The 26473-nt window shown below is 40.1% G+C and overlaps 2 protein-coding genes across 2 annotated transcripts in view; one reads left to right on the forward strand and one right to left on the reverse strand.

The window, feature by feature from the left end:
• Nucleotides 1-13839: 13839 nt before the first annotated feature.
• LOC127653005 (tubulin-specific chaperone D-like) overlaps nt 13840-26473 on the forward strand; it is a 54461-nt gene continuing 41827 nt past the window's right edge. The window contains 14 exon segments of the mRNA XM_052139478.1: nt 13840-14388; nt 14648-14698; nt 14814-14911; nt 15015-15116; nt 16693-16839; nt 17030-17085; nt 17410-17501; nt 17504-17541; nt 21022-21067; nt 21169-21301; nt 21403-21545; nt 21631-21691; nt 22243-22317; nt 22413-22507. Of these exon segments, the coding sequence (XP_051995438.1) occupies nt 14229-14388; nt 14648-14698; nt 14814-14911; nt 15015-15116; nt 16693-16839; nt 17030-17085; nt 17410-17501; nt 17504-17541; nt 21022-21067; nt 21169-21301; nt 21403-21545; nt 21631-21691; nt 22243-22317; nt 22413-22507 (1297 nt within the window). The 5' untranslated portion in view covers nt 13840-14228.
• Nucleotides 22589-26339, reverse strand: LOC127653006 (zinc finger protein 750-like). Its single transcript, XM_052139479.1, has 3 exons — nt 26127-26339; nt 23781-25054; nt 22589-23648 (listed from the first exon to the last, which is right to left on the reverse strand). The coding sequence occupies exons 2-3, from the start codon at nt 25004-25006 to the stop codon at nt 23030-23032; spliced, it is 1845 nt and encodes a 614-aa protein (XP_051995439.1). The 5' UTR covers nt 25007-25054; nt 26127-26339; the 3' UTR covers nt 22589-23029.

Raw genomic sequence — 26473 nt, forward strand, 5'->3', positions numbered from 1 at the left:
TGTGTGTTTTTCAGTTTTAAACTTAGAAATGTATGTCTAATGAAATATGTTTTAATCACTGTGTATTTGTCTGATGTTAGATCAAACTAGTAAGACTGTTTAGTTGTGTAGTAAAACTTGGAGGCCGTATATTTAATAGCCTCATATATGCTTCTCATATATGCATATATGAGTGTATATCCCCTTTCTAAGTGTACTAAATACACGTTCCTTGGTATCAAATTAAACCTTACGACTTGTCCTAGCTGAATATAAATATAAGATTACCTTAGAATGGTGTTCTGCTAGGTATTACCATCTTTTGAGTTATTCAAACCAAAGTCCTGACCCCGAGTCATAAAGGATGCAAATGAGCCTTGACAGGACAAAGGAACTCTCTCATGCCCAAATAAAGTAGACTTTTACGACCTCCAAAGGAATGTTCAGAGAGTGCTGAGCCTCATGCTCTCTTACTGGGAAGGAGAAATGAACCCTTTTAATCCTATATATTCTATCCATGGGATAAATGTATTGACATGTATCTAATGTGCAATCTCACGATTTCCCTTAAATGTTGTGTGGTCTATGTTTTCTTGCAAACTCTAATGGGTTAATGTTTCAGACTTTGCATACTATGGTTAACCGAAATCATATGTGTGTCATGTTTGGTCTCTATAACTTGGTATTTTGAAGATTGAAATGACTGTGTACATGATATGTCGATAACAACAACATATTAGTATTACAAGAATATTTTCTAGTTTCTTCATCAGCTACCACCCCTCCAGGGTGCACATGCAATGAGCAACCTGAGAACAAAGGGCAATAAACCAAATTCCCGCCTGGAACTTCCACCCTTCTTATTGGTCGAGCCAATGAGAGGTGGGACATGTTTTCTAAGGTTATAAATTGCTCCTCTCTCTCTTGGTTCTCCCTCTTGTTTCCTGGCCCTCTTGCTTCCTGGCCCTCTTGCTTCCTGGCCCTCTTGCTTCCTGGCCCTCTTGCTTCCTCTCTCTTGCTTCTTGCTCTCTTGCTTCTTGTCCTCTTGCTGAATGATGCTGAACTAGAAGGCCCCCAAGGACTCCCAAGCATGCAACAGGCTACGGCCTTGTCTTTCTATTCACCAAAGATCCTCTGACTCCCACTTGTTCTCTCTCATCAAGACAACATCATCAAAGATCAACTGGAGCCTCAGCAAATTGCATCAAAACAGTTTAATTCAAATGGGACATGCAAGTATCAAATTATTTGATACATTAAGTATCCTTACCCCTTTCTAAAAAGGGCGTGTCAGAACTAATATGATGGTTTGCTCAGGCTGTTGATCTGCTGAACTTCAAACAATGCTATAACTTCTTGCCTTCCTGTATTCTGCTTCAGCCCTCTTTCCCTTGGTAAACTGTATGCATGTATGTATATGTATGTTAGAGTAGTTTAAATGTTTAGTCTAGTTAATAAAGTCTTGTTCATGTCACATGTAAAGTTGTCTGTGTCTCAAGCTCATATCTAAAGTCACTAATCATAGAGTTTGACTACTTGCTCTTAATACTTAGTAAGAAAGACATTTCCCATGCCCGAAATGTACCTTTCTATTAATTAATTAATTAATAAACCAATATTGAGTGTTCACGGGATGAACCGAGTATTTGGTTGTAATGTTAATGTAGCTACATCAAGTTAACCCGATTAACTGATCCAAATATTCATAATCGATTATAACAAGTTATGATTGATTATTAATATTTCATAGAGCTGATTCGCTACATTGTAGTAAGTCAACCATCACTGCAGCCATCCACCAGTCGGGGCTTTATGGCAGAGTGGCCCGACGGAAGCCTCTCCTCAGTGCAAGACACATGAAAGAACACCTGAAGGACTCCAAGATGGTGATAAATAAGATTCTCTGGTCTGATGAGACCAAGATAGAACTTTTTGGCCTTAATTCTAAGCGGTATGTGTGGAGAAAACCAGGCACTGCTCATCACCTGTCCAATACAGTCTCAACAGTGAAGCATGGTGGTGGCAGCATCATGCTGTGGGGGTGTTTTTCAGCTGCAGGGACAGGACGACTGGTTGCAATCGAGGGAAAGATGAATGAGGCCAAGTACAGGGATATCCTGGACGAAAACCTTCTCCAGAGTGCTCTGGACCTCAGACTGGGCCGAAGGTTCACCTTCCAACAAGACAATGACCCTAAGCACACCGCTAAAATAACAAAGGAGTGGCTTCACAACAACTCCGTGACTGTTCTTGAATGGCCCAGCCAGAGGCCTGACTTAAACCCAATTGAGCATCTCTGGAGAGTCCTGAAAATGGCTGTCCACCAACGTTTACCATCCAACCTGACAGAACTGGAGAGGATCTGCAAGGAGGAATGGCAGAGGATACCCAAATCCAGATGTGAAAAACTTGTTGCATCTTTCCCAAAAAGACTCATGGCTGTATTAGATCAAAAGGGTGCTTCTACTAAATACTGAACAAAGGGTCTGAATACTTAGGACCATGTGATATTTCAGTTTTTCTTTTTTAATAAATGTGCAAAAATGTCAACAATTCTGTGTTTTTCTGTCAATATGGGGTGCTGTGTGTACAATAATGAGGAAAAAAAATGAACTTAAATGATTTTAGCAAATGGCTGCAATATAACAAAGAGTGAAAAATTTAAGGGGGTCTGAATACTTTCAGTACCCACTGTATGTGTTGTAAAGGTAAGTGAATGATAAAGGGATAGTTGACCCATCATTTCCTCACCCTCACGCCATCCTAGATGTGTATGACTTTCTTCTGCAGAACATGAGCTAAGAATTTTAGACTAATATCTCAGCTCTGTTGGTCTATTCAGTGCAAGAAATTAGACATTTTGTGGTAAACTAAGTTTATTTTAAAGACAATCTAGGCAAATAATAATCATTATTACAGCAGAACTGTAACTGTTTATAAATATTTCAAGATGTACAGGCTCACACTTTAAATTGTAAGTGCTTTGTATTTCAGATAATTAAAATAGCAACAGATCCAGTGAAACAATTAAGGTTGAGTGTTTGTTTTTATATTTCACATGCCATTTTACAACAGCAAGAGTTAAAGGACTAAAAATAGCACATTTATATTTCTTTTTCACTTGGAATGTAAATGTTGAGGACAAAGGCAAAATGGTTTCTGTCTCTTTAAGAGGGTTTTATTGCATGATACAAGTTTTGTTGAGTTTAATTTTTGAGAGCTGTAAAGTGCCATTATTTTCGTACCGTGTCGTGCTGTTGCAGTAGTATTCCTTTAATTGAAGTATTCTGTCATTTGTGACAAATAATTTTGTTATTATTATTCTGCACTGCTAGGAAAGAGGATTTCAGAGGTTAACTGATTGAGCTTGTGAGAGTATTAAAGTTGTGATGATCTTGTACCTGAATAATGTTCATCCTTTCAGCTGTTAGTAGCCTATCTGTTCTCAATGTATCTTCTGTGATCCTTCCCTTGCTGTCAAGTGAAGTGGGCAACATCAGTTCCCTTACAACTCTGTATACTTGACATTGCGTTTGCTAAGGCATATGGGGAGTGTCCTCGCACATGTCCTAGTTGAAATCTCTCTAAAATAACGGCAGTATTAAAAAAATATTGACTATGATGTTTGAGCCCCTGCCTTTTAGGCGCAAAACTGTATGATCTGCCCAGGACCGACAGACCTGGGCAGATCGTTGTGGTCTGCGCTGACCACCTTTGGCCGGCGAAGACAGACCGATTCTGGATTCTTGATTCTGGATTGCCAGTACATAGAGATGACTCTGAATGGTGCAACCAGTTGTTATTATCGTTCATGCATTTTAGCACCAACAAATAGGGGCCACAAGCTGGAGGAACAGAACTGCTGTCATGTGCACACACACACACAAACACACACACACACACACACACAAACACACCTATGAAGGCTACCATCTCATTAGTGCATTTGCTGCATCCCAATTCCACTTCTTATGTATAGGACTATGCCCTTAAAGAGTGCACTGTTTATGTGATTGAAAAGTGTCTACCCAAAAGTGGCTATCACTTCTTGAAACCAAAGAGTTTCTACCCTACAGTGGTCCATTACGTGCATCCTGTCACCGTACACTGACCTGTCAATCATCCTGTTACAGCTATCATGACATGCACGTCCCTCATTAAAAAATGTTATTGTAAAATGTATGTGTCATACAATGTGCACATGTAAATGTGGCTTTATACCTTTAAGGGCATTCTGCTACGTCCCTACAGGGGGCGTTCCCCTAAGTGAAGTAAAAACAACTGTGTAGAGTTACGTTGAGCATTTTCCTATATGTTACATGCAGGTTGTTTAACAATACAAAGTGTTCATAGAAATCACAGGCTCGTGTGGACATTTGAATTATTTACATGGTGTCAGAAGTGTTTGACGGACACATTGCTTTTCTGAAAGATGGCCAAGTTTAATCCTCCGGAAAGTTTAGCTTTTGATCGTCCAAATGAATGGGCTGACTGGAAGAAACGATTCCTGCGATTTCGGCTGGCCACTAAACTAAGTAAAGAGGACGGCGAAGTTCAGGTCAGTTCGCTGATTTATGCCATGGGGGCTGAGGCTGAAAACATTTTCAAGTCTTTCACCTTTGAAACGGAGGGGGATGAGACGAAGATTGATGTTGTGTTGGGAAAATACGACGCATACTTCTATCCTAAACGCAACGTGATTCACGAGCGCGCTTGTTTTCACCAGAGATCGCAGCGGCCCGGTGAGAAAGCTGAAATGTTTATCAGAGCCCTGTATGAGTTATCAGAACATTGTGACTTCGGTGTAAATAGAGACGAACACATCCGCGATCGCATTGTTGTGGGCATTTTAGACAAGGAACTGTCTCGTAAAATGCAGCTAATGGCTGATCTTACACTTGCCCAAACCATTACAGGTCCGAGGAGGTTGCACTCCAAGTTCACCTACAGGGGGAGTCACATGCAGCGGTACAGGAAATCCGCGGGAGAGGATTAGGCAGAGGAAAACCCAAGTGGAAACCTAAAAAGAGAGAAAGTGATCAAGGAGACTCGAAATGTGGAAAATGCGGAAAATTGAAACACAGTGATCCAGAAAGGTGCCCAGCCAGGAACTCGACATGCAATAGGTGTAAGAAGGTGGGTCACTGGGAAAAGAAATGTTACAGTAAATCAGTCAGAGAAGTGACAGAGACTGTTTCACAGACACCATACTTCCTGGGTGCAGTCACAAATGAAAACAGAAGTGATGAACAATGGACAATACAGTTTACAATTGGAACAACACCGGTCAAATTCAAGATTGACACGGGTGCAGATGTGAACATTATCACACTGTACAGCCCAGGTGGTCAGTTGGACTGTTTAGAGCGTCACAGCAATGACGATGGGGCTTGTGAAAGCGTGTCGAGGAAGTCCACACAGCATTCGGTGAGCACGGAACACTCAAAACCGAACCTGTTAAAATCCGGTTAAGAGATAATGCTGAGCCATACACAGTGCACACTGCTCGTCGCGTCCCATTGCCCCTACTGCAAAAAGTAAAAGAGGAATTAAAACGCATGGAGGAAAATGAGGTGATTGAGCCTGTGACTGAGCCCACTGACTGGTGTGCGCCAATGGTGCCAGTTCCAAGAAAAAATGGGAAGGTGCGCATCTGTGTCGATTTGAAGAGGTTAAACAAGGCTGTAAGGAGAGAGAGGTACGTCCTTCCTACTGCTGAGGAAATTACCGCTAAACTCAGTGGCGCAACCATGTTCACCTCATTGGATGCTGCCTCCGGGTTTTGGCAGATACCTCTACACCCAGAAAGCACCAGGTTAACCACCTTCATAACACCCTTTGGGAGATATGCGTTTAAAAGACTCCCATTTGGAATCACGAGTGCTCCGGAAATCTTCCAACGTAAAATGACCGAGACCCTCAATGGCCTGGTAGGCGTGGCTATCTTCATGGACGATGTCCTCATGTATGGAGATACTCCAGAGCAGCACGATCAACGTCTCAGCAAGTTGCTGGAAAGGATCGAGTCAGCCGGCCTGAAGCTAAACAAAGAAAAATGTAAGTTTAGGCAGGACCAGCTTCACTTCTTGGGTCATGTCATTGACAAATCAGGTGTGAGACCTGATCCTGACAAAGTCAAGGCAATTCATGAGCTCCCTCCACCACAGAACGTGCAAGACCTAAAGCGTATTTTGGGCATGTTCAATTACTTAGGGAAATACATTCCAAATTTGTCTACAGTGTGTCAGCCACTTTATGACCTGTTAAAATCCAAGTCAGTATGGACGTGGGACCACTATCAGCAGGAGGCATTCCAGCGGATTAAAGACATCCTGTCCACTTCTCCAGTCCTGAAGTTTTATGATGTGAACTGACCTACTGCTGTCTCAGCTGACGCCAGCAGTTATGGCATAGGCGAGTACTGCTGCAGCTACATGAAGGGGAATGGAAACCTGTGGCATACTGCTCACGTCGCCTGTCTGATGCCGAAACCAGATATGCACAGATTGAGAAGGAGTGTTTGGCGAGCGTCTGGGCCTGTGAGAAATTTGGAAAATACCTGTGTGGCCTTGAGAGCTTCAAATTGGTCACCGACCACAAACCTCTGGTGCCACTAATGAATCAGAAAGACCTGGACAACGTGCCAATACGGTGCCAAAGACTACTCATGAGACTTATGAGATTTAAACCGAGGGCAGAATATGCACCAGGGAAGACCTTAACAGTGGCCGACACACTCTCACGGAGTCCACTACAGTGCCTGGAAACGGAGACTGACACTCACTCAGACGTAGCATGCTATATAGCAGCCATTGTAGACGCCCTGCCTGCAACCCCACGCAGGCTTGAAGCCATAAAGACAGCTACAGCAGCTGACTGTAACCTACAATTGGTGTTGCAGTACATAAAGTCAGGGTGGCCAGAGTACATAGGCCAGGTCCCAGCAGCAATCAGAGAGTATTTTCCCATGAAAGCTGAATTATCTGAATGCAATGGAATCGTCATCAGAGGCAGCCGTATGGTAATTCCAGATGTGCTGAGAACAGACATCCTGAACCGAATACACGACGGACACCAGGGTTTGACAAAGTGTAGAGAGCAAGCCCATGCATCCGTATGGTGGCCCGGCATCTCATCAGCAATCCAACAAAAAGTCCAGTCCTGTCAAGTATGCCATGAGATAAAACCCAGCCAACGGAAAGAACCTCTCATCTCTACCCCCCTTCCTGACTGGCCTTGGAAGAGACTTGCTATGGACCTGTGCGATCATAACAAACACACTTACCTTGTCGTGTCAGACTATTTTTCCCGATTCTTGGAAATACTCCACCTGCCGACAACCATTACCTCGCAGGTAATCTTGAAGTTGAAGACAGTGTTTGCAAGATTTGGCTGTCCAGATGAGGTCGTGTCTGACAATGGGCCTCAATTTTCATGCCAGGAATTTAAAAACTTTGCGAGAGATTTTGACTTTATACACATCACTTCAAGTCCGCACAACCCTCAAGGGAACGGACATGCAGAGAGAGGGGTTCAGACCGCTAAAAGAATCTTGAAGCAGAAAGACCCTCTGCTAGCTCTCATGTGCTTTCGGTCAACGCCTTGCACCATCTGTGAATCTGTGAAGGTGTGGCTATTTTGTAAAAAATTAATATATATATATATATATATATATATATATATATTTTGAGCCATGGACTGTGGGGTGGGGGAAAAGAGGACTAAAGGGAACTGTTTATTGATTTTGTGGGCTGGAAAGTTTATGGACACTGAAGAGCCTACGGTTAGCAGTGCCTTATTGTTTAATTAAATGCAGTACCGTTCAAATGTTCAGTTATAGGAACAGTCAGGATATCTTCGGTATCTTGTGTATTCTCAGAGAAAGAAACAAAACTTAACAGGGGAGATGTCATACAATGTGCACATGTAAATGTGGCTTTATACCTTTAAGGGCATTCTGCTACGTCCCTACAGGTGGCGTTCCCCTAAGTGAAGTAAAAACAACTGTGTAGAGTTACGTTGAGCGTTTTCCTATATGTTACATGCAGGTTGTTTAACAATACAAAGTGTTCATAGAAATCACAGACTCATGTGGACGTTTGAATTATTTACATATTGTATTTCATTTACGATACCCACAATGTTTCCTACATTATTGTAAAAGAAACAGTGCGTCGTTGTGTGACGTAATGTGTAATTAATGCAAATCAAACTTGTCTCTTTTCCTATCGTAATCTCTTTTCAATGTTTGATGTTTACAATGTGTTGCCGTTGCAATGTAACACATATAACAGTTATATTTAAACTTTAAGGTGTGATGATTCTTCATCATCTACTACAGTAAAAACCTTAGATTATGTGTAGGCTACATTTGGATGCTATACAAAGCCAGAAAGACACAAATTAGATTGTGCCGGATCACTTTATTTATTTTTACTCTTTACATCATTACAACAGTATCTTGAACAGTGTTGACGGCTTAGCAACTTTGTCGCTAGATTTAGCGACATTTCAGACCTCTTAAGGTGCGTACACACTGCCAGCGACATCGCGCGCGACAGCGACTCAATACCATTCATTTTCAATGCGAGCACAGCGACTTCCGGCGACACGAGCTGTCGCGACCGTTGCCGCTAGATGTGGGCGTGTCCAGCGACGCGACAAAGTTGAGAAAAGTTCAACTTTGGAGCGACTAACGGAAGCGGCAGCCAATAGGAGAGAAGACGGGAGAGCTCACGTGATCCTTTCTCTCTCTCAGCTCCTGCAGTAACGGAAAGGTGGATGAAAGGCTAATTCTTGCTGTTAGAAATTTCCCAGTGCTTTATGATATGTCTCTTCCCACGTACAAGGACATTTTTAAGAAAAATACTGCGTGGAAAGGTGTATCTGAGATCACGGGGATTTTATGGACCCAGACAGACCGGCATTTGCATTTTCGCCGCAGATAAACAGCCGCTATGGCAAACAGCACGCCTTGTTTCTCATTCATCTTTGATATAAAGCATTTTATGTACTGATTCCATTTATATTTAGTCTTTTCCCACCAAAATGTTTGTTTTTAGTGGCAAGAAAAGAGATTCGCTGTCAACAGCAATGGAGTGGCATCCGTGAATGTCATTTATAAACGTTACAAGGCAACCAGTAGTGGGAACACCCACTAGCGACTTCACCGCCAGCCACTGGCGACCTGCAGCGATAAAGTCGCTGGCAGTGTGTACGCACCTTTAAGCGACTTTTATTAAAAAAAAGTGACTAACAACATATAGGGACTTTATGGAGAAATCTTAGCTATTTCCGTAGAAAGTTTCCAAAACACTCCCGCGAGCGCGTGGTCTTGCTTTCCTGCCCGGACTCCGAGGCACACCTCTCTCTGTGTCTACTCTGTTCAGTGAGACAGGCAGAGAGAGAATCCCTGCATGCAGAATTCTGTAGAAACATTCTAAGAATTCAGAGAAGAACACCTACTAATGCATGCCGGGGCGAACTAGGCAGATACCCCCTTATTATACATATTGAAAAACCATCCCTCAAATTTTGGACACACCTAAATTCAAGTTCCCCAAACACACTGCAACACGAAGCCCTTAAAACCCAAGAGCTGAAGCCTAAAACCAGTCCCCTTTGTCAGCTGGCTCTGAAACTCACAAACCCACTAACAACTAACAAACACCAGCTTCAGACCAGCACTGCTGAACAAAACCAGATCAGAATAAACCAAATCATAAAAGATAGCAAAAATTTATATTTGGATCATTGGGAAAATGAAAGTAAAAACCAAAGCAAATTGGAATGTTATCTGGACCTAAACAGAACATATAATCTGGCAGAATATCTGCACACTGTAAGAGATCCAAAACAGAGATGGATCCTCACCTAATACAGACTCAGTGATCACAGTCTGAACATAGAAAAAGGCTTACACAGACAAACATGGCTTCAAAAGGAAGAATGAGTCTGTGCTCACTGTGACACGGGTGTGGTCGAGACAGAGACACACTTTCTCCTTCACTGTGAGAAATGTACAGAGGTGAGAGAGAGATACCTCCACAAATTCTCAAACCTAATGCCACAGTTTTCCAGTTCAGCAGAAACAGATCAGATGCTGGTGTTACTGGGGGAGGACAATCATGCATCAGTTGCAACTAAATTCATTTTTGGGATGCACACCCTCAGAAACCAATTACGGCCTTAATGTACTTCAGTCACAGTACTTTTATTTTCTTATGTTCATAATGTCTTGTTAAATGCGTATTTTATTTTATATTGTATAGTGTATATTGTTATTATAGTTTTTATTTGATTTGATTCATTACCTGGCACCTTATTTTAATTCTATCTTTATTGTTATTTGTTACTATTTTATTATTATTATTTGTCTTGTCATTATCTGTTTTGTGTATTAATGCTTTGGCAATATTGTATGTAAACACAATCATGCCAATAAAGTACTTTTAAATATAAAATTTTAAATTGAGAGAGGCCAGAAGGCGGAGCAGCACCATCAACTGACCACATGGCAGCAGACATAGACGCAAATGAACTGCGCATGTGCGAACATCGTTGCCAGTGACCATTCATTTACTTAGACAACTCTGTACATTGTACTTTATTCAAACACGTAACAAACTTTACATTTTGCTACATTTGTATATAGGGAATTAATAGGGTATTACAGTATGTACGGTAAGCACAGGGAAGCAAACACATGTAAAGGTCGGATACTATGCAAAATGCAAATGAGACGTGGTAACGTCACGAATATTTTAATTATCCTATGACGTCATCTAGTGACATTTAGCGACTTTTCGAGAGGGCATTAACTTCTTTCTATTGAAACTATTTGGCAACACTGGTCTTGAAAGATAATCTGACCTCCACTATGTTTCACTAAAACATTAAATGACAAAATAAAATGAGAACAGACAATCATGTTCATTTTCTGTTTGTGATATTCCCGTTTTTAATCGACGTGGTGTGCAGACACATTTTCTTAAATATTATTTTATAATACAATAAAACTTTATTGTCAACCATACTTGAAATTTGTCTTTGACCACACCTGCAACATTTAGAACAAACATTAAAGATAAATACAATAAAATTATTAAAACTATCAAATTAATGCTATTATCTATCTGTCACCTTAATTAGGACTACGTTTAAGGCTATACCTGTACATACAATTATTAAACACATTGTCCACCATTAATAAAATAATTATTTACAACCTGTAGTTCTGTTTAGAAATCAAATTTTTGAGAAAGAAGCTCTTACACAAGATCATCCACAATAAACATTACAAATACAGTATATGGACATAAAAGAATGCTTGATAACAAAATGAGTATTATTAATTATGCATACTCTTTTCTGATCAATGCAAATAGAGCTATATTTATGTAAAACAATTTGTAAAAACATGATGAATGGAAGATGCGCCGTTGATCTCACCGCCATTTTTGTAGTTATTAAATTATGAAAATTGTAGTTCTGAAGCGAACGGTCAAAGTCCTCTTCCGTCGAGTGTTCACGGATCTACACTTCGAAAATATAGCACAATTAGTAGCTCATCTGGGGAACTTTGGGACACCCATTCCCACAGCCTACTGTGATTTAGGACACGCTGTGGAGCCCTCATTTATTTACCTCAAGCATGTATTCTATCAGACTAACCTCAGCAGTTCCCTGTCACATTTAACTTTCTTTTCTAATTATAAAAGTCAAATATCAATTAAACTTCTATAAAATAAAATAAAAATCACATGTACATAAGTATTCACAGCCTTTGCCATGACACTCAAACTTGAGCTCAGGTGCATCCTGTTTCCACTGATCAACCTTGAGATGTTTCTACAACTTGATTGGAGTCCACCTGTGGTAAATTCAGTAGATTGGACATGATTTGGAAAGGCACATACCTGTCTATTTAAGGTCCCACAGTTAACAGTGCATGTCAGAGCTCCAAACAAGCCATGAAGTCCAAGGAATTGTCTGTAGGCCTCCGAGACAGGATTGTACTGTGGCACAGATCTGGGAAAGGGTACAGAAACAAATCTGCAGCATTGAAGGTCCCAATGAGCACAGTGGCCTATTTCATCTGTAAATGGATGAAGTGTGGAAGCACCAGGACTCTTCCTAGAGCAGGCTGCCCGGCCAAACTGAGCAATCAGGGGAGAAGGGCTTTAGTCAGGGAGGTGACCAAGAACCTGATGGTCAATCTGACAGAGCTCCAGCATTTCTCTGTGGAGAGAGGAGAACCTTCCAGAAGAACAACCATCTCTGCAGCACTCCAACAATCAGGCCTGTATGGGAGAGTGGCCAGACGGAAGCCACTCATCAGTAAAAGGCACATGACAGCCCGCCTGGAGTTTGCCAAAAGGCACCTGAAGGACTCTCAGACCACGAGAAACAAAATTCTCTGGTCTGATGAACTCTTTGACCTGAATGGCAAGCGTCATGTCGGGAGGAAACCAGGCACCGCTCATCACCTGGCCAATACCATCCCTACAGTGAAGCATGGTGGTGGCAGCATCATGCTGTGGGGATGTTTTTCAGTGGCAGGAACTGGGAGACTAGTCAGGATCAAGGGAAAGATGAATGCATCAATGTACAGAGACATCCTTGATGAAAACCTGCTCCAGAGCGCTCTGGAAATCAGACTGGGGCGAAGGTTCATCTTCCAACAGGACAACGACCCTAAGCACACAGCCAAGATAACAAAGGAGTGGCTACGGGACAACTCTGAATGTCCTTGATTGGCCCAGCCAGACTTGAACCCAATTGAACAGCTCTGGAGAGATCTGCAAATGGCTGTGCACTGACACTCCCCATCCAACCTGATGGAGCTTGAGAGGTCCTGCAAAGAAGAATGGGAGAAACTGCCCAAAAATAGGTGTGCCAAGCTTGTAGTATCATACACAAAAAGACTTGAGGCTGTAATTGGTGCCAAAGGTGCTTCAACAAAGTATTGATCAAAGGCTGTGAATAGTTATGTACATGTGATTTTTATTTTTATTTATTTATTTTTTTATATATAAATTTGCAAATATTTGAAAACTTTTTTCAAGTTATCATTATGGGGTATTGTTTGTAGAATTGTGAGGAAAATAATGAATTTCATCCATTTTGGAATAAGGCTGTAACATAACAAAATGTGGAAAAAGTGACGTGCTGTGAATACTTTCCGGATGCACTGTATACTGCTCTATGAAAAGATCTTCTCTTGAGCCAAAAATTACATTCACAATGAAAAATGTAATACATTTTTGTATTATTTTGTAATTTTTATATATATATATATATATATATATATTACAAAATAAAATTTTATTTCAAACAGAAATTGCATTTATTTTGTCACTATTATTGTGTTAACATTGGGTGATAGCTCTAATTATTTTCATTTTCACATTTGTATTTGTGGTAATCAAATGGAATTTAGTTTTTTTTTTTATTGTAATATTATTTTGATTGTATAAATCACAAATCGACACATCACTATTGTAGTTTGTTAATATTTCGCCAAAATAACACAGTATCCCTGCATCAATCATGGGATCAATATTTTTTTTCTGACTGTGGTGGCTAACACTTTTTAACGTTTTATAGCGGTAAGGCTTGATGTAAACTATATTAACTGTAATGTATCATCACAATAGTTTTTGAACAAACAACAAATACACGAATAATTTTACATCTGAAAATTCAAGACATTCTAACAGCCGCCAAAAAAATTATAAATAACTAAATAATAATAATAAAAAGATCTGTTTGAAATGCATCATTCTCTTCACCTTTAAAACACTACGAAGAATAAACGCGTTTTGGTCTCTCTTGACCTTCGTGGCTTGCCGTCGACCGCACCATTAGAAGCGTTGCGCACCACCATAATAATATAACTGACGCAGGATGCATTACACTCCTTAAAACGTATTCTTTTGTGTTTATGTCATATATAAAGCTTAATGTGTTAGTTTTGAGAAACAAACATACAGCGAATTATTCCTAATATATGTCTTGCACTCTAAATGTTGTTTCTGATAAGTCATGTGCTAATATTTGAAGAGAAATTAGTGTTCCATTCTGATTAATAGCGACATCAACTCGAGTCAGTCAAAGCTTTGACTCTGTGACGCCCAAAACAAAAATATAAACACACGTTTAACGCGTCTTTACTGCGTACAAGCAGGTTTGATCATCCAGTTACATTCACAGATCTCGTGTGGTATATAGAGAGGAGTATTGTGGCGATGGAGATTGTGTGTGATGGAGAGGAGTCAGAGGTGATGCCACAGGCGTGTGTGCTGTCTGAGTTCAGTGAGATCGCAGAGGTGAAAACTCTTATCAACATTCTGCCTGACATCCATCACGACACTGCCAGCAGGGAGGCCACCATCGAGAAGTTTGTGGGTAAGAGTATGTCTAACTGTCTGTTTGCCATGTCTTTCTGTATGTCTATCTGTTTGCCTGTCTCTATCTGCCTCAAGGTTGTCCAGGACTAGTATAGCACTTATAAAACTGATAATAAACGTTATTAAAATTTCTTTTCAATTTAAAATCTGAAAGGAGTTTGAGGAAGCAACAGGAAGAGTTTGGGGAATGATTTGACATAATATTACATACATAATATGGGGGGAATGTCAAGTTGTGCTTTGGGTAACTTTTGCAGTTCTCATGGACCGTTACCAGGAGCAGCCACATCTTCTGGACCCTCATCTAGGTAAGAGGATTTCCATCCACCAAAACTAGATGACCAGTATCATGGATGTGAAAAACATGACGTATGATCTCAGTGATTGCACGTTGTTAATTTAGCTGTATTTGCTGTTGTGCAGAGTGGATGCTGAGCATGCACCTGGAGATGATCCGAAGTGAGAAGTCACCACCTCTGCTGGTCCATCTCTGTTTCAAATTCCTCTACATCATCTCAAAGGCAAGACAGTGCACATCTCTCTAAGTTTGACTGATAATGTCTCTGCAGGCATATACAGTAGAGTGAGTTGAGGTTTTGTAGCTGGAACTTTGTGCTTTTGTAGGTCAGAGGCTACAAAATCTTCATGCAGCTCTTTCCCCATGAGGTGTCAGATGTTCAGCCGGTTCTGGACCTTTTATGCAGACAGGACCCGAAAGACACTGAGGTGAGTTAGTCCCTTGCTTTCATAACTGCTCATAGGCTTTATAAGGAGCTTCTTTACATTGCAAGACATAAGCATGCATGCTTAATTAGTTTATAGACTTCTTAAAGGGGTCTGATCATAAATTGTCATTATGTAATTTTTTCTCTAAGGTCCAGTTTTTTTTAACTGACCCATCCATCAATAACAGCCTCTTTCCAAAGCCTGTGTGACACTGGGACAATAATTCTCTAGTTATGTCACAAAACTATACATGTTGAAACTGTTAAGATCAGACTAAAGTGATCTGGGGCATTATTAAAAATCAACTTCATGTCAGGAGTTCGAGTCATGTCCCAATCCAATCCCCCCCGTCTTGCCCGACTTTCCTGTCTTTCCTCTTATATATACAGTATATACATACTGTATATGTACTTATGTCTAATGTTAGGCTCCTTTGGAAGGTTAGAGAGCAGGAGGTGCTACACACAGCCAGGAACAGCACATAATTTGGCTGATTTTAACACTTTATACTCTTATTGTTATTTATTCTAGCGTAAGGAACGTGTTTACATCCTACTTAATCCTTATTACATTACCATCACTGGGCAGGCCACCAAATAGGCATGTTTTGAGGTGTAAATGTGGGTGGTCATGAATATATGAATTTGTCTAATTTCAGAAAGTTGCGGAAGCTTAGTTTGAGTAAATTCTTTCTTTTTTTGTTTTACTGGGAAATGTTTTGTTTCTTATTTCTCCCCAATTTGGAATTCCCAATGCGCTCTAAGTCCTTGTGGTGGCGTAGTGACTCGCCTCAGTCCAGGTGGTGGAGGACGAATCTCAGTTGCCTCCACGTCTGAGACCGTCAATCCGCGCATCTTATCACGTGGCTTGTTGAGCACGTTACCGCTGAGTGGAGGTTTCACACTATTCTCCACGACATCCACGCACAACTCACCACATGCCCCATCGAGAGCGAGAACCACATTATATTGACCACGAGGAGGTTACCCCATGTTACTCTACCCTCCCTAGCAACTGGGCCAATTTGATTGCTTAGGAGACCTTGGAAGTTTTGAGTTCTTAAAGTTACAGTATGTTTTTTTACAGGACTATGAACTCTTTAATCTCAAAAGTTCAAGGAAATGTTTATTTCTCATAAAATTGCCCCTGTACTTTCTCTATGCTTTGGGGGAAAATATAGAGAGAAGCCTGAAATTTACTTGAAGGAATATTCCAGGTTATTTACTACTTCAGGTCTTTGGGCCACATTTCTCACCTGAATTGAACACAAGAATATATCCTGTGTGAACGGCCCTAACACAAGTAACAGATGAATTTGTGGCAAAAAACTGTAGAGTTTGATTGGAATTGGGACAAGTTTTCTCCATAAATCAAGACCCTCCAGTTGAGAACCACTGGCTTAGAGTAGTAACTACATCTTATTGGAAATCAGTTGGTAGATGCAAGCAGGTCTTTTCTGATAAAATGAGAAAATTATAATTTGTATTTTTTTTATTGACCCTTCCCAATCCTCAAAGGAGAAACATTGCATGTAATTTATTTCAAATGTGATCATATATGTTTTTTTTTTTGTTAGACCTGGGAAACACGCTACATACTCCTCCTCTGGTTGTCTATGACATGTCTCATTCCCTTTGACCTCTCCCGTCTGGATGGAAACCTGTCCACTGACTCTGGACTCAACAGAGAGACCATCATGGACCGTATCCTGGCTGTTGCCAAGGTAACACCCAGATTCACAGATCACACATATACGTGTACATCAGTATTAATGTCATGACTGATGTTGAAGTTTTCTTTTGTGAATTTGATATTTATTTTTTGTAGATTTGAATCAGTGATCTATGAGATTAACTGAACTTATCGTTATCTTGACGTGACATTTGTCTTCATGCTTTATTATTTTCTTACAGTCTTTTCTCAGAGTGAGTGACAAATCTCGAGATGCTGCATCAGTGCTGGTATCAAAGTAAGTTACTAAGTTAAGTAAATGTTTGTTTGGTTTTTCACCAGATGTGAGGGCATGATCTGGGTAGGGCTGGACAATATATCAAATGTGTGTGTCATCAACATGCTGAAAATGATCTAGACATCAATTATTAGCCCTATTTTCAAGTGTTATAAAAATTATTCCTGAATGCCACTCCTCTCATTCCTGTTTGCACACTCCTCCAAAAGTAGGTGCTTAATCCTTTATAATCATTGCTAGTTTTACTCTCTGAGCAGATGAGGGCGCTGTCTGAACGTGTAGATTTCTTGTTATTTGCAAAATTATTTGCATTTGTCTGCACAGGTTTGTGACTCGTCCAGATGTGAAGCAGAAGCGGCTGGGTGATTTTCTGGACTGGTGTCTGACCACCATCTCTCAGACAAGTGAGCTGACCATGGGGGAACTGTGGCACTCGATGGAGCTTTACAGTCACTGGTGAGCCAAAAATCCACTCTTTATTGCACATGAAGGGCTATATGCTATAGAATTAGGTGAATATTTTATTGTTAGCTGGTATTATATCATAACTGTGCCTCGAATGCAAATCCATTGCATGTCATCATCTGTCCAGAACTGTTGTGCTACAGATGCATGCTAAGGTGGTAACCTTCAATAAATTATTTTCTCCACAAGAACTTGGTCTGGCTTACTCATGTTTATGCATTAGAAGTAATTGAAATTTTTGCATTGAAAATTAAATAAATGTATTTAAAAAATGAAAAACTTAAATCAAATACAGTTCTAAATTCAAATTGCACTTAAAAATAATGAAGTGATAAAAAGATAATTATATATATATATATATACACACACACACACACACACACACCTTTTACTGTCAGGCAAGAATCTGTCTTAACATCATGGTGGAAAATTACTTACACAAATGAAGACAAAAACTAATGTTTAAAAATAATAATTATAATGATGATAATAATCACTGAAATATAACTCATGTTTGGAGGTGTTTTTGTATTATTTTACGTTGCAATCACAGACACAGCATTTAGGCCTCAGAGTTGCGTTCACAATGAACTGCACTGTGGAAATAAATTTAACTGATCTCAAAGTACCTCCTGAGCTGAGATGTCTGAGGTCATATGCAGCACTCATAGACGATACTGTTCTTGTAAAAAAACAAAGAAAAAGTGAGAAACTTTTACATGTGCGTGGTCCACGAGATTGCACGCCTCTGTATCAGCGCGTCATACATGCGCATAGACGGCTTTTCTGTCATCTGTTGTTATTAATATAATCAAGTGTGTTTCTTCAAGCATGTGTCTGTGTGTCTATGGGCTAATTATTTGTAATATTAATTTGATGATAATAATAGCCTAATAATAATTGAATTAATGGGAAAACGAGCCAAATATTGTCTTGACATCATCAAAGGCATCAGCTATTGGCGATAACTCTTACCATCGTCGATCCCCGAGATCATATTCTATCAGCACGACCCTTATGTGCATTTCTCTCTATAAATGAACTAAATGTTCAGACGGTCTCCTTGCTATTTTTTCCGACATATTCAGCATCATTACTGCTTTCGCCAGTTTGGCGAGCTGCAGTGACTTCGTGCGTGTGCTTGTAAAATGTATATTTTAAGGGCTTAATATTTTGGTTTAGTATTTCTCTGTAATGTAGAACAGTGTTAGCAATGTTACTTAAAGCATTCTTTATCCCCCCAAATATATTTAAGTAATTAAAATGGCTTAAATTAACACCACCTAGTCGACTAGGAAAATCTTTGGTCGGGGGCAGCCCTAAACAATTTGAAATTGAAAAACATTAAAAAAAAAAAAAAACCTTCAAGCTTTCAAATTCTTTGAAAAATCAACCCAAACTGGTCTATAGTTGACCCGTCATCCTATATTGACTGCTGTGGATTTTCTTTCCCTTGTGTGATTACTGTTGTACTGGTGCTTCCAACGTTTTTTGACAGTTAAACCTGTATAACCTTAATTTCTAAGGGCCTACCTTTTCTATAAATATAAGGAATAATAAGTCTATTTTTGTATTTAATATAAGAGTTATATTTTATTTGTTTTGATTTATTCAAATTGTTTTAATCAATGTTTTCTATCTCAGTTTATCAACCCCTTATAGTTCCACCATGAACCCCTAGGGGTTCTTTGGCCTACTACATTACAAAATGTGCAGAAAGCAACAGAAATGGATTAAACAATTGATTAAATTTTCAAAATGGCATATTCAAGATGATAACTGGAGGTCACTTAAAGGAATAGTTCACTCAAAAATGAAAATGTGTATGACTATATTTTTTCAGCAGAACACAAATTAAGATTGTTAGAAGATGGTAGTGCTCAAGTCCTTATAATGGAAGTACAGGGGTGCCAGCAATTAGACAGTCCCAAAAGTCACATTTAGGTGTCATAAAAAGTAATCCGCACGATTTAATAATTAAAATGTTCTAAAAAAAAATATATATATTTTTATCTGCTTTTCTCTCAATTTAGAATGCCCAATTCCCATTAATTACCTCAATCCGGACGTCAGAGGACAAGCCTCAGTTGCCTCCGCTTCTGAAACCGTCAATCCACACATCTTATCGCGTGACTCGTTGTGCATGACACCGCGGAGACTCCGCATGTGTACGCTCATGCTACTCTCCATGAGCCACGCAACAACTTGCCACGTACCCCATCGAGAGCGAGAACCACTTATAGCAACCACGAGGAGGTTACCCAAGTGACTCTAGTGAAAGTTATTAAGTGAAACTGATTATCATGAGGATTTAGCAGTTAAAAATGTCAAAACATATTTATCTTTTCAGATGCTTTCTGCTGTAAACACTCACAGGTCAAACAGTTTTGCTTGCAATTCCTGCACCTGTTAGCCACACACACACATAAACATGCACCACACAATACGCACGCATTATGCAGTCAGTACCTGACAATTCAGAGACAGGAAGAGATTGCATGCCATCCTTGTGTTTTTACATTGGTGTGTTCAAACACATGATTGTTTATTTTAGTGACTGATCCTAATCAGAATTTGTTTCTTTGCATTAAACATGTCCTACATGCTTTTGAGTCCGGAGAACTGTTAAAATTATCCTGCTGTTATTCTTTTGTAAAGGGCCTCTGTCGCCTGAGGCGCTCAAAACTGGCTCTGTGTGTTTGGAATGCCTGGGGAGTTATAACTGCCATCAGAGTTTTGCATATATGCTGTAAATGCCACTAGGCAGCGAGCAAGAACATGTACAGTGCTCTTTTAAGCTTGCAAATGACAAGAGCAAACAGGGTTCATCTTTTCTCAAGGCACATTGCAAAACGGTTTGATAAATTTGACTTCACATCTGCATAATAAAGCATAGGTAAAGCATGGCTCAAAAGATACCTAAAGAGTAGTTAAGGTTAGGCTAGTTATGGTAGTTGGTGGGACCATAGGGTCAGTATTGGCAAGCTAGCAGGTAGATGATGTAACTACTCTGTTCTGGGGGCAAGAAGCAGCTTTCTCCATTGACGGCATGCAACATATAAATTGCAAATATTTCATTTTATTGTAGTAGATTTTTTTTGCTGGTGACCAGTTGTTTGGGGGGACTCTTAAAACCTGTGAAATAGACTTTTTCCCCTCTCTGCTACTTTTGATGTCAAAATGGATCTTAAATTTGTCGCTAATAAAGGGTATTGGGCTGTCATTTTCCTGCAGCTTCAGATTGATATGTCAAATGGCATTGATGTTCAGGTGATTGGCTCAGAAACTTCTGTACGTATAACCGAGTGCCCAGAATGGTAGCATGCAGGTTGCATTCTTCTAAAGGGTCAGATGCCAGCCGAGCAAATGCCATTGAGATAAATAAGAATGCCAATGGATAGGTACGGATTGTATAGTCCAATTTGATCGAGACCGAGCCACTATCCTAATCAAATGTTTTTTTCTTAACAGGCTCAGCTATTCAAGCATGGGAAACGTGATGACTTCCTGCAATATGGTGTGTATAAGTCCCCTAGTTCTTTGTTTTACTTCAGCAGCATCAAAATTCACAGCCATATAAATGTTTGAAATCTTTACCTGACTTCCATTGTTCGACAGCCCCCACGGTGCTTCAGTGTCTAAACCAAAAGAGAATAGCCGAGAGTAACCAGGCCACATTGCGGAAGTTGGGAGCAAAAGTAGTCCAGAGACTGGGCCTGACATTTCTAAAACCACAATTGGCCAAATGGAGGTAATTAACTGGCTGACTGACTATTATAATGACATGAACTAAGGAATTCTTGTTTAAATAACTTGACTTGTTTACAAGTATTTATATATTATGGCATCCAGATACCAGAGAGGAAGTCGGTCTCTCGCAGTGAACCTGTCCCAGTCTGCCGTCACAGAAAGTGTAGATGCCATAAAACCGGATCTAGAGTCTGTCAGTCATGAGGAAGACTATGACATGCCTCCAGAGGTGGAGAATATAATTGGTAAGTAATTTATGAGTATGTTTATGTTTGATAAATATACCTAAATGGTCTCTCGTACTGCTATTTTACCTATCCATTGTTGCAGAACAACTGTTGGTGGGGCTAAAAGACAAAGAGACAATAGTGCGATGGTCTTCTGCCAAGGGGTGAGAACAATGTGTCAAGTTCATTAATTATATTATTTTTTATTTTTTTTATTTTTATAAATGTATGTTGTATTTGGGCCAGTTTAGATAATTCAGTGTTAAACCATAGTGATACTTTGACAACAAAGTGAGTTAGCATTAGGGCAGCGACTAATAATTACTTTGTTTATTAATTAATCTGTCGTTATTTCTGCAATTAATCAATGCATTTGATACATTTCAGTATTTTATCAAAATAATTTTTAATGTTGGATGATATACATTGTACCAAAAAAGGTTTAAAATATAAATGTCATGATATAAAACGGCTATAGTTTTTCACCAAAAAAAAACATAACTTTTTGTCCTCAATTTGGAAGAAGCAGGACAATTTCAACCACGAAATTATAAATTATAATAAACACACACACCAAAAAAAATTATATTTTGTTGTTAATTTTTAAATAATCAATTTTTATCTACTATATTTTACAGATTTGTTGTTGAAGCCCTAATGAGGTGTATTATTCCTTATTTTAATTTGTCTTTTTTTTTTTTTTAACCACCTTCAGGATTGGAAGGGTGACGGGTAGACTGCCTAAAGAGCTCGCAGATGATGTGGTGGAGTCTGTTTTAGAGTGTTTCAGGTGTGCCTATACTATAGCAGGAGGCTAACGACAATAAGTCGTTTTCACAAACTCAGTGTGTCTTGGCATTGTTTATTGATATGTATGTATTACAGTTTCCAAGAAACAGATAATGCCTGGCATGGGGGCTGCCTGGCTCTTGCAGAGCTGGGCCGGAGAGGACTGCTGCTTCCTTCACGTCTTTCAGATGGTTGGTTTGCCTTCTCTTGTGAAACTTTGAAGAATTCTCAACACCTGTGTTGTTTCCTTTCAATCTCATACATCCTTTGATATTATTTTGCTAATGACCTTGATGTATTATAGTTATAATCTTTTCTAACAGTACACAAAACGCTCCTCGACATCAAGCAAGCACAAATAACTTTATGCAAATACTTGTATTCAAATTCTACTACTTTGACAAGCTTCTTTATTTAAAAATACCACCACCCAGCTGCCTTTTATAAACAGTTAAGTGTAACATGTTTTAAGTTTATCTGTCAAAGAGCAAAATTCCCAGAAGAATAGAATCTGCGCCACCCTTTTTTTTTTTTTTAAATCAGTGCGTAATGTTGAAATAATCTACAGAAAATAGCTTCACAATTATACATTTTACAGATATAAATGTAGTAATTACGTAGTTAGTGTAGCTGCTGGTCATCTTCCTGTAAAGTCTGAAACTTTGAGTCTTTAGACCAGAGCTTCTTCCTGTTCACCCTTTGAAATGGCTGCATCAGCAGTTTTGTGACCTTTTTCTCTGGGAACGAGCTGGTTCTTTTACCCTTGCTTTCTTAGTAGTCTGCCTGAGTGGCCTGCTGTTTGCTTGTTTTTGTCCCAGCGCTCGAGTTCTCTGCTTGGGTGTTTCTAGAGCGTCCTTGGCTGGATGCTTGTCTGGGGAAGGAGGGTGTTTGCTGTTTTGGACGTCAGTCATTCCTTTTTGGCCAATTAGGGAGTCATTGATAATGTCCCTTGAGCTGGCAAGCTGACACAGAGCAAAGGCCGCTGAGTGCCTCTGGTCACTTGGGTCTAGATCTTGTTCTTCGGCTTGAGCAATTGTGGATTCCTCAGCATTTAGGATTGTTTCTTTTTTTGGAGTTTCAGAGCCTTTAATGTTTGGCAGGGCTTGGTTGTTGGACTGTGCCCTGAGGCAGAGGTTGAGTGGCACATCCTCTTGACTCTTTTCTGAATCAGAATGGAGCTCTCGATTAAGGTAGTTGTGCTTTATGTAGCTGGATGCAGTATGGTAACTGTTTGAAAGGTTAAGAGGACCTGGCTCTTCCTCTGACTCTACATCCTCTTCCTGCTCTGAAATGTCACTGCTTCGTGTGGAACCTGTGATTTGCAGTTCATACCTGTAAAGACAAAAAAAGCTTATTGTTAAGTTATTGTTAGTTCTGTGAAGTGTATATAATTATTAACCTTCTTGTGGGCTTCGTAACCAGATAGATTTGGTTATGATTATGATCTAAAGACTCTTTACATACCTTTCTCTTTTTTGTAACATGTTCTCTTGCGGTCGTCCATATGATTTCTTCTGTAAACTGTCGGGTGCTGTGGTTGGTCCTTGCATGACATGTTGTGATTGTTTGTCTGGATGTGACTCCCCATGGGATATGTGCCTGAGTGTAATGGGGACACGCTGGGTGACATCTGCCGCATTTGGCCTGTCTGGAGACCCAGAGGCAGCACACCCTGCTAAAGGACTGTGACGGGTACCCTTTTCTCTGTTGTGCTCCTGGACACACCTGTCCTCAGGAAGCCTGCTGTAAGGGTCAGAATGTGATAGGGAGACCTGGTGCCCTCCATAATCTCTGGGATAAAATCTTTGGCTGTACACATCTAGAGGAAAATACCTGGACCTCTGTAAAGGCATGTGAAGTTCAGGGTGTTGGTAGAGGCTGTAGGGTAGTGAACCAGGTATAAGAGAATGGCCATATCTATAGTGAAAAGGGTGGAGAAGGGATGTACTGGTTGGGACCAGAGGCGATGGCACCAGGGGTCTCTGGGGTTCTCGAGGTGTGAGTTGGTAGGCTTGGGCATTTGCTTGGTTCTGTGTGTATGGTGTGTAGAGGGAATGCAAGGACCTCTCAGTTACCATGTATGGCGAATAGTCTGGGATTAGAGGGAGAAGAGGTGCTGTGGAAACCGGTGGGACCCATGGCGTCATTTGTTGGTAGAACTGAGGAATGGATGAAGATGATGGGTCATCTTTGTGTTGAGGGAGCGATAGATTTTTGCTTTCACACATTTGTGGAACCGGCGTGAAGGCAGAAGTAATTTTGTTCTGTGGAATGTCCATGTCTGCAGTTTTGTCCCTGATCTCACAAACTGGCTCAATAACAACCTTAGTGACCTCCTCGATTGGGCTTTCAGGCTTTTCATTACTTTCATTACCCATCTCCACTAGTTCAATCTTGTCATTGGCCGTATCTATTGGTTTGCTGGCTTCAGCCTCCAGTATGGGTTCTTTACTGTTGTGATTTAAAGAAATGCTACGCTGAGAGACTCTGGGTGTTTTCCCTGTCTGCTCCATGCGCTGAGAGACCAGAGAAATTGAGTTCTTGCACAGGTTGTATTTCATGTGGTTGAAGAGATGAGACTTAATGTTGCAGGTGAAGGGACATTGGAAGCACTGATATTTGAAAGGCTTGCCAGGAGGACGAGGAATGTAATGGGGTTTCTTTGGTTTTCTCCCCTGGAGAGTGTCCATACTGCTGCTGTTGTCTGAATCCAATGCTGTGTGGTTTGTCAGCCCTGTCTGGGAACAGGAAACAAAAATTACAATCCTTCCTAATCTTCCACCAACATCTTTTATTTGTTTGGTCTCCATATACTTTTTATAGAAAGAAAGATTGTACATGTACAGTCCCTTCAGCTTTTTAACTGTGCTGGGACTTTTTTTTGTTGTTGTTGCTTGTTGGCCTGTGTGTTAGCATAACACTCCCTAGCTGCACTGCTGAAGCCAGTGTAGGCCTGTAGAAACATGCTCCCCTCCTTCATAGCCTGATGGCGTGGGAATCCATATACACCTGTTTCCCATGACCATATCTGCTGGGTACAAACTCCAGACATATAATAGTTGATCTTACTTGCCCTAAAAACAAGAGAAGCTACCAAAACTATTAGAATTAAATTTCATCTACTTCATCTACATTAGTAACCAAATGGATGTTATGGCTTCAGTAATGAAAGGAATTTGTTTCTGACCAACAATTCTGCACTACAATGCTGATACATGATGGTCCGGTAAGTGTGCAAAGATTTTGAGGCCTGAAGGTTTGTATTGGGAGGCAGAGCTTAGAAAAAATTGTCAGGCAATTTATTCTGAAAATGACTCCGCCTTAAGGAACCTGTTTGTCACGCGCTGTCGCAAGAAGTGGTGTCTCAAGTTTTTGGTTCACTTATTTCATATGAAGCCGCTCCCTCCTCAAGGCACAAAATAATTTAGGAATTTTTTCTATTGTGACATTTCTTTTTTTTACTTGTTTCAATATTCTTAAGCACCATTTTATGTTACATAGATATCTTGTGAAATTGACATAATATAAAACTTTCCATCTAGATTTTAAAATTTTTTTCTGAAATGTATTTGTTTGGTTTAGACTTAATCTAAATCTTTTGGATAAGTACCACATGGCAAAAACATAAGAGGATCTTCTAATATATGTAAGTTGAACAGGTGCATCAGTAGTCAGCAATTCACTGCTACCCCAGAAACACCTGCTACAAGTACACCTGCAATTTACAAGCCAGTTACAGACGATAGAACTACATAGTAACAACAATAACAGATTCCTCTGAATATCTAAGTAACTTTGTGCTGACGTTACCTTTGGTCAGACTCGACGTTCTGGATGTTGGATGTATCTTGTTGATTGATGTCCACAGCAGACCTCCTGAAAAGTATAATGTCCTCAACAGTTTTCCCAGTGTGTTTGCACCTGAACGTAGGTGTCTGCTCGTTTAGGTGTTTTGTCTTTCTGGTTTCTGATGAGTCTGAGTCTCTTGCTTTCTCTGTAAGGTGGTGACTCTGTGGGGTGGAGTCTGTGCCCAAGCTGTAAAGCCCTTAGGCAGCACCAATGTGCATGATATTAGGCAAGCCCCGAGCCACAATACATTGCTAGTTTGCCTTCCTACTTGCCTGCTAGAGAGAAGCCACATAGACTAGAAGCCAGTC

Source organism: Xyrauchen texanus, chromosome 12 (assembly GCF_025860055.1).
Source record: "Xyrauchen texanus isolate HMW12.3.18 chromosome 12, RBS_HiC_50CHRs, whole genome shotgun sequence".
Classification (NCBI taxonomy): domain Eukaryota; kingdom Metazoa; phylum Chordata; class Actinopteri; order Cypriniformes; family Catostomidae; genus Xyrauchen; species Xyrauchen texanus.